This window comes from Lotus japonicus, chromosome 1, assembly GCF_012489685.1.
Source record: "Lotus japonicus ecotype B-129 chromosome 1, LjGifu_v1.2".
Classification (NCBI taxonomy): Eukaryota; Viridiplantae; Streptophyta; class Magnoliopsida; order Fabales; family Fabaceae; genus Lotus; species Lotus japonicus.
Genome location: NC_080041.1, coordinates 103,565,086 through 103,574,482, shown reverse-complemented (window position 1 = coordinate 103,574,482; position 9,397 = coordinate 103,565,086). Strand labels below are relative to the sequence as shown.

The following is a 9,397-nucleotide window of genomic DNA, read 5'->3' as shown; positions in this document are numbered from 1 at the left end:
GCAATAACTATACCCAAGTTTTATTTTTTCTAAATCACTCGTGTGATTCACTTTCATCTTACTAATATAATTATGGTGAACACTGTGGTACCAATTTTTTTTTTTGGTGTGGTATCTCGTATAGTACTTTAAGTTATAATTTTGTTATTTTCTTAAAAAAAATGGACGATTTATTGTTGCAATTTTTAAGAATTTAAGTTCAATGACTCAATGAACTAATAACATATTGTATTTAAGTTTGTTTATACTGTTTAATGCACGATTTGAAAAACTAGGGTTTTAAGTTTAATTTTCAACTTTGAGAGATCATCTAAGATCTTTTCTTGTGAGGATCTTCTTTCTCCATGCCTCACCTATGTTGAACCTTGCAAAACTTCATCCATCATTTTCTTTTAAGTTCAAATTGTATTATTTTTCTATTAATTTATATCATTCTGGGTACCACGCCTTAATCTGGCTTAAAGTACCACAGGCCTATAATTATTTATTAAAAAATGAAAATATTTTAAATGTGAATAATATGAATTTTTTATAGGTAAATATTAGTTGTTAGTAATGTTAATAAATTAATCTCTCATCAGGATTCAAACTTTGGATATCGGTGGATGAGTATCTCCACACCCTTGGAGGAAAATTCAGCTCTTAAATTCCTCCAACATGGTCACAGCTTTGAACTCAAATGCAAAGGAAGGGTGGCTATCATTTTGGGCTGCAGAAGTATGGACAATTTGGCTAAATTGGAATGATATAATCTTCAATGCCAGACCTTTAAATGTCGAGAAGATGGTTGATCAGATGAGGTTCAGATCATGGAAATGGCTTCGCTATAAAAGAAAGGATTTCACGTATTCTGCTTATGAATGGAGACAAATCCTTCCTTGTGCTTGGGGATGGGTGTGTCTTGGCATCAGTAATTCCTAATAAGCAGAAGGGGTCGTTTTAAGCATTGTATCGATTTGGGTTGGTTAGAACTAGCTGGGCCTGTAATTGTCTACGACCCTGGCTGTTTGCCCCTTGTATTGCTTCTTGCATTGGGGCGTGTTACCTCAGTAGGCTTGCCAGTCTAGTTTTCTGGCAATGTTTCTTCTTTGCAATCCTTCTTTTTCTTTTCCGTTTTACTTGTACATGGATTTTTAGCACCGAAGATGCTATTCTTTATATATATGTTTTAATTTGGCATTCGAAAGAAAAAGTTTCAAATTTTGGACCTTCACCCTTCATTCTCTCCAATTATTTTGTCACATAACTCTTATTACATGAGCTAATCATAGAGAACACGTGAATAATATGAGTGATCCATCTAGAATAAGATCAAATTATTCACATGAGTAATTTACACTAGCCTATTATTCAATCAATAAATACTCATGTCACTTGAAATAAATGTTTTCTACTAAATTAGATAGTAGATATAGCCTATAATATTCTACATTTCTTTGAGTGTGTTTGTTTCTATTACCATGTCTAGAATACCACCAACCGTGGGCATTATAGACGACTTATAGTTGCAAATTCAACAAACAAGTAGATCGAAGGCAGGAGGCGAAGAATCATGTCTTCCCTAAGTAACTCTTCCACAGGCAATGGTAAATTAAATCTATAGTAATGTCAAGTTCATTTGTTTCAAGGAGATAATTATGATTTCTAGACATTATTCACCTCTTTGAAAATCTCTGTCTTGAAGTTGGTCAAAATGAGGTACGAAGAAACTAACAACTACAACAATCGTACAACGACCAACGTGAAGAAATGAGGAGGGAAAAAAATCACGAATATTGAAGTTTTTTAGATTATTCAGTGACAAGTCTCTCTATCCATATATATTTATTCCAAATACTATGATAGCCGGGGCTGAGAGACGGGTGACCCACTGGGGCCATAGTCACCCCAATTTATACTTTTATAGTAATACTATCTAAATTTTGTTACGGCTTGATCCCCTTTTTTTGTTATGTGACTATTGACATCTCACCCCACTGGCCCACTCCCTGCTATTTTCAGTTTATATTTTCATTTTTTCTAATCCAAAACTCACATACACTCAACTCTCTAGTCTAATCATTTCTCTTTCGAGACCACTCATAAAAAAGAAAAATAATACTCATCAATTGAAAGTTGAAACATAAATTAATAAATTAAGTTAGTTAACTATTAACTATGCAGTTTTAATAATAAATTTAAATAAACACTTCCAGATGATTCTTTTTTTTTTTTGACAGAACTTCCAGATGATTCTTAATTAATACACTCATTATAACTTGTATTTATGATTTTATTTTATTTTGACAGATAGTACACTACAAAAAAAAAGGCATTTTGCGGCGGTTTAAACCGCCGCAAAATGTATAATGAGGCGTTTCCATGAGCGCCGCAGTTTCGAGCGTCGGGGGCCATTATGCGGCGCTTATATCCAAGCGTTGGAATAACCGCCGCAGAATATAGCGGCGGTTAAAAGCGCCGCAGAGTCTGTATTTCATTCCGCCTCTATTTTGCGGCGGTTAGGAACCGCCGCAAAGTTATACAGTGATTTTTAAAATATTTTCTATTTAATTACATTGAATTGCGGAAAATAGTTTTTCAATTTTTTATAATCAGTAACAAAGAAATCAATCAATAGCCACTTTGGCAATAGGCAGGTGTGTTCTTCAATTTGTGCAAGAGAGGCAAAACAAAAATATACGAGTAAGCAATTGTTTTACACGGAGAATCAAGTATGTTCATGCATATGCATGCAGAGATGCAAAGATTGAAAGAAAAGCTATCTATATCCGAAAAAGAGCAAAGGCAGAATCAGAATTGAAGGTAACTTATTTGTTTTCTGTGTAAACATAGAAATCTATTTTTTAGCAATGACTAATGTTATATGGTGTTTTTCTCAGGATAAATTGAAGTTGAGGCTAAGAACACTGGAAGAGGCTTAAAGCATTTCTCAAGCTGCCCAATTTATGAATGACATAATTCATTTTTAGGTGATCATTCCCTGGGTGATAATTCCCAAAAACTTCAACATAGGAAGCCTCTTCAGAACAATCAATTTTTAGGAATAGAAACAACAAGGGAAAAGAGGTGAGTATAAGCTAGAATGGGGGATTGACTTATCACTAATTTTTATGTTATAAGCACAATCTAAACGAGAAATTAAAGAGAACCAAATGATTAAGGATGTACAATCCAATCTATATTTAGATCTGAAATTAAAACCCCATATGGATACATGTCAATAAGTCAAAATATATCTACCTATCTATCTGTATAATGGTTGAGACTGGTTTGCAATGGTGTGAGAGAATAACACTCAAGCAAGTTACACTGTAGACAATTTTTGAAAAAAAAAATACTTTTGTAGATCTAACTGTTGACTTATAACAACTACCTTTATTATTTGTGTGAAATATTGTAAATCACACAAGACTTACTTGCAGAAGACTACTGGCCATCATTGGCTTGAACACATTGAGCTCAAAATGACTACAGACCATTGTCAAAGCATCACACTGAGTAGGATTAACCTTCCCCTGAAACAGAGTAAGGTTGTGGCTGAGTTAAATCTCAGATGCGAGACAAGTAAAATAATAAATTAAAGCAAGTATCTTATTAATATAGCTCTTTTGTTCTAAAAAAAACAATGAAACTGGTTATAACAAATATATATTCACTTAGCATGAGGGTCTTACAGGCATAATACTGATTCTAGGTTCGTTTTCAGGTAGAATGAGTTCACCAAGACCACAACGGGGACCACTATAAAAGAACATCATTAAGAAAAGCCATGAAATAATATTTGTCTATTAAAAAAGAGAAAATTTAAGTCACTGCAAAATCACTGAAATAATATTAAGTAATTAACATAGTATTTTGTAATTAAAAATATACCATGCCAGTTGATGGAGGCTTGAGTTCTCCTGCAGCATATTTTCACATAACAACACTGCTCCTGTTAACATTTGGAAATATTCATTCAGATATACAAAGTTTCAAAGCACAATAGGATATTTCAACAAATTAGATTATGATAAATAGAAGAGTCAAAACAATGGAGTTGGTTATTTTATCAAGATAAAAGGAAGAGAGACTATAACCACACTAGGTAAGTTGCTCTATACATGCTATCGAGATAAAGATATGAAATTACAAGCCTTAGTGCTAGTTATGTTATATCCCAGTTAAGATAAATCATAGTAAACATTACTTCAATCGCTTTCCTTTTCAGTTTCCACTGCATTGAAAGATGATGATTTGGCTTAATCCAGAATCCACATATATCATTGAAAAATGAGGAATACTGAACACCTCTCACTGGTAGCAGCAATCGGAGAAGCTTACTACTCTCAAAGCTATTCCAATCTTCTGCCTCTGACTTTTAAAAGCAATTATCCAACATCAAGCCAAAACATGCTACCAATCATGTAAAACAATAAATTAAAGCAAGTAACAATGAAACTGGTTATCATATAAGATCAGGCTTAAAAATAGATCTACCAGGAAAGTATCAAAGCTACATAGATTTCTGACCAAATAACTTGACCAAGTCCACTGCCACAGCACCTCATTTACTGTTAATAGATCATAAACGAGACAACAATGAAATAGAGGATTAGGGACATACATGTACTCACTTGAAATTATTATAAAAATGTATTTATCAGTATCAGATCAACTAAACAAGGAAAAACTATATTGAAAACCTGATTGGAGTATAGTCACCCCCTCGACGACCCTTCTTGCTTAATCTTCTTTCTCTTGCAGAAACCACACTTTGAATAGAAATCTAAATGAGAAAAAAGTTAACATTATGCCAGCTGAATTTTGCCATCTACCAAAATCCTATGATGTTCCCAACAAGAAAGATAATGGAAACTAAAATTAAGTTGCCACAAAGTTAAATTTTCACTTCTCATTCTTTCTTGGCGTTTCTCAGGGAGCATGAATTATTAACTTTTAACACTACTCCAACATGTCCAAAGTAGCAGGTACTGTTATTAGTTTGTGGAATTACAACACATTGTAATTTATTATTAGTGATAGTTAGATATACTTACCCCAACCTCAGGATCCGCAATACCCATGTCTTTGCAGAAGATTCTAGCAAACTCTTCAGGATCACTCTCAAAGTTGTTCAAGTCCAAGCTAGAATACAATGATATTAGACACAGACATGCTGAAATTGCAGACATTTGGTTTAAATGAACATAAGCATTTACACAACAATTAGAATGTATGCTATGCCATTTACATAAGCATTTCCTAACTGTGTTCCTTTCATTCAGCCAACACCATTTCATGGAGAAGAAAGCCATGCCTTGTTGCAGATTAACATGGTAATTCACTATAAACACACACACACACAAATAAAAACTAGATTGTGCCTTTGGAAAAATTCTAGATATGAAAGCTGTATAACAAAAACACAATCGATCAAAAACTAAGAAGCTAGATGATCACATAGTGACTACATAACCTAAGAAGCTAGATGTACAAGTCTAGGAGCTGATTTTTTAACTCACAGCACCATAAACTGTTGATCGATTCATGATTTTGGCCCCAATCGACCAAAAACAAAATCATCATTCTCTTTAACACACATAAGAACATATGCAATTGGCACTAATTTTCACACACCGATACAGAGATTAAATCTCATTGAACCAAAGTTGAATCGGGGAAAACCAAAGATGTACAAGGTTGACTCATTAATCGAAATAATGTAAATTAAAACCAAAAATAGTGAACGGAACCTGAACGAGATCAATGTTTGTTGTCCATGACTGAGCGGGGGAAGACGCACCTTCGTTCTTCGATCCAAATCTCGTGGAGAAGAAAAGGCAAATCGCGAGATGAGAAGGAGGTTTCAATCCATGGCTGGCTGAGTGAGAATGAGATTAGGGTTCGCGAAATAGAAGATGGGTTTCAGAGGAAAATATGAATGAAACTGGAACGAAGCAATTGAAACCCGAACGAAGCAAATGAGTTAGGGTTCACGTGACCCCTTCTAATTTTAATAAATTTTAATCAATCTGCGGCGGCTTCCCCAACCGCCGCTAAATGAACCGCTGCTAAAATCTTAAAATCCGCCCCTAATTAAATATAGACCGCCTCTAGTTGTATTTAAACTGCGGCACTTGGCTTAACCGCCTCAATTTTACTTTTTGCGGCGGTTTTTGAAGAACCGCCGCAGAATGTCCGCCGCTAACTGTTATTTTTCTTGTAGTGGTATTTTTCTTTTTGGAAGGGACAAATTGTGTTTATGATATTGATAAATATATTTTCTTAGATATATTTTAATCTTCAATAATAACATGTTTAGTTTTACATCAACAACATGAAAAAAGTGGTATTGTGATATTTTATCATGTCTGAACATATATATATATATATGTATGTATATGCTTGTCAAGCTTTTAAAATTTGAGTTGAGATTGAAATGTGATTTTGGTATAAATAACTCTACTTATAATTTGGCTTTAAATATATAAGTACTTACTTTAATTGGAGACCACGTTTAACCGAATCTGTTTTAGTTAGAAAAACCTTAACCATTGAAAACTACATTCGACAAAACACTTACCCAAACAAGGCACGTATATGAAGCCGAGCCAATCTTTTATTGTGCAAGTTGTGATCAAAATTTAAACAACATGTAGACATAGAGCATCCGTGCCTAATTAAATAACCCCTAATGGCGTATCAGCCAAAAGCTATGAAGCATACTTCATTTTGGCCACTCTTGAGTCCTTTTCATTAACTCATTTCTTCTTCTGCTGAAACTACTCCTGCATTGGTTGATTACTTGATGGTAGAGTAATTACTAAATTCATATTCCCTTTCTTTTCTTACTTTGCACAAATTTATATTTTGCAGATATGGTTAGTGTCTTACCTCAATTTTCTTAAAAATCATGTATCTCGTCTCGTTCTAATCCGGCACTTCCATCTTGATAATTTATGAATGGGAGATAGATAAAAAAATAATATGAGAAGTGATGTGATATAAAATGCAAAAAAAGATAAAAATAAGATGAAAGAGAAAATAAAATGTGTATGCATCAAAACTAGTTCCGGTACCTATACTATACCCGTATTGGTGCAACATAGGTAATGACCTCATACCAGCCTTGTAAGAATCATCGACCACTTACCACCTCAAAGATCTAGTGATGAATATATAACTAATAGTCCATACATGCAAGTAAGCACATTTCTCTCAGATCAAGCATTTCCTCTGTTTCATTCACATGGCTTCTCCAAGCAACTCCATCAAAATCCATGAGAACTGCCTCATAGCTCCTCCTCCTTCTTCAACCCACTTCTCTCTCCCTCTCACCTTCTTCGACATGTTCTGGCTCAGGTTCCACCCTGTTGAGCGCATCTTCTTCTACTCTCTTCCTCTCCCTCATTCACAGCCATCCTTTTTCTTTGACCAAGTGGTTCCAAAGCTCAAAACCTCACTCTCTTTCACCCTCCAACACTTTCTCCCATTAGCAGGGAGCATAGTTTGGCCTTCTGAATCAGATATACCCATCATTCAATTCAACCCTGGTGATGGAGTTTCCTTGGTCCTAGCAGAGTGTGATGATGATGAAGATGATGATGTTGCAGAATTCAATCAGATGTTAAAGCACAATTCACCTCGTGAAGCAACAGAGTCTCGCAAATTCGTACCCGACTTGGAATCTTCAGATTCTCGTGCCTCTGTTTTCTCCCTGCAGATTACTCTGTTTCGAAACAGGGGATTCTGCATAGGCATCAGCACCCACCATGCTGTTCTTGATGGAAAATCTTCAACCATGTTCATTAAGGCCTGGGCTTTAACATGTAAAACCCGTGAAGATACACCATCTTTGGCGCCTGAATTGGAACCTTTCTTCGACAGGGAAGTCATCAAAGATCCAAGTGGGCTTGGTAGCGTGTTCGTGAATAGCTGGAAAGAAATCTCATCCAAACTTGACCCTTCTGGTAACAGCAACGAGCGAAGCTTGAAGATCATGTCAAACTCAAACCCATCTCAAGAAATCGCTGAGGGCAAAGCTCGAGCCACGTTTGAGCTCACACGTGAAGACATAGAGAAGATAAAGAAAAGGGTGTTATCCATGTGGCACAAGGTGGAAGAAGGAGCACAGGAAAAAACACAACCAATAATCGATTCCTCAAAGCCAAATACTTTGTCAACATTTGTTGTTACCTGTGCTTATGTTTCTGTCTGCATTGCTAAAGCCATTCAAGAATCTGAAAGGGACAAAGATAAAGTACATAAATTTCTTTTTGGGTTCACCATGGATTGTAGGACACAGTTAAAGCCTCCAATCCCTGAGAACTATTTTGGAAATTGTGTGTCTTCTCATATAGTGGACAACACTGACTCTGAGGACTTCACAAAGGAAGATGGGGTTGTAATTGTTGCTAAGAGCATTCATAAGAAGATTAAAATGTTGCATCATAGGGGACCACTTGATGGAGTAGAGACATTGATGGTTAGGTTCATGTCTTTTGTAAGTGAGGGAGTTGTATCAATTGGAGTTGCAGGATCGAATCGATTTGGAGTTTATGGAACTGATTTTGGTTGGGGGAGGCCTAAGAAGGTGGAGATAACTTCAATTGATAGAAACTTAACGATTGGCATGGCAGAGAGCAAGGATGGGAAGGGTGGTGTTGAAGTTGGGTTGGTTCTTGATAAGCATGTGATGGGTCTGTTTGGTACTTTTTTCCTAGCAGGGCTATGCTCTGACTGAGGGTAACATAGCAACCCTCAAAGCAGAGCTTGTGCAGTTGAAGGCAAAATAAGATGAGGGATCTTATGCTTTTATGGCTCTTGGAAACCATTCTCCTTTTCCTATTTATGAACTTGAGGATGAGGAGGACGATCATTAGGAATAGGGGTAAAATAAATAAATTACCAACGGTAATTATGTGCTCTATTATGTCAACAATATATTGAATATATGAGTTGTCGGTAATTTATTCATGCCTAAAATTATCTGTAAATTACTAGTGGCTTTAGTCGTGGATAAAGTACTAACAAATTTTCGAAGGCTTTATGACCTTCGGTTTTTTGTCGCTAACAATCCATTACCAAAGGCTTTTAGAGCTTACAAACAGTTTATGACTGTCAGTAATGGTGAGTTTTATTGTAGTATATGTTTTATGAGTTATGACTTTATGTGTCTTTATATCGAATAAAAAAAATTCTTAACTAAAAGCTATGCGAAACTTTCGAGCCAATTTAGATTTAACCTTATATGTTTACGACTTAAAAATACTTAAACCCTATTTCATATTTAAAACATATTTATAAAATATATGAAAAATTATGGTATGATAATCCTTAAAGACATCTCGCTCCTACTAAGAACTCACACAAAGCCAAGGCATCAAGGCGGTCAATTCTAATCTAATCTAGCTAT

At 35.3% G+C, this 9,397-nt stretch overlaps 1 protein-coding gene and 1 long non-coding RNA gene across 3 annotated transcripts; one reads left to right on the top strand and one right to left on the bottom strand.

Moving 5' to 3' along the window:
- Nucleotides 1-3,939: 3,939 nt before the first annotated feature.
- On the bottom strand, nucleotides 3,940-6,062 carry LOC130732363 (uncharacterized). Of its 2 annotated transcripts, none has more exons than XR_009017018.1 (4): nucleotides 5,736-6,062; nucleotides 5,040-5,158; nucleotides 4,686-4,768; nucleotides 3,940-4,553 (listed from the first exon to the last, which is right to left on the bottom strand). It is a non-coding gene; the product is annotated as an uncharacterized LOC130732363 (long non-coding RNA). The 2 variants fall into 2 exon arrangements; XR_009017019.1 differs by having other exon boundaries at nucleotides 5,040-5,127.
- An 889-nt stretch (nucleotides 6,063-6,951) lies between these two features.
- LOC130728615 (phenolic glucoside malonyltransferase 1-like) lies at nucleotides 6,952-9,129 on the top strand. The gene has a single exon (XM_057580129.1). It carries the CDS (start codon nucleotides 7,232-7,234, stop codon nucleotides 8,723-8,725), a length of 1,494 nt encoding a protein of 497 aa, XP_057436112.1. The 5' UTR covers nucleotides 6,952-7,231; the 3' UTR covers nucleotides 8,726-9,129.
- The last annotated feature ends 268 nt before the right edge of the window (nucleotides 9,130-9,397 follow it).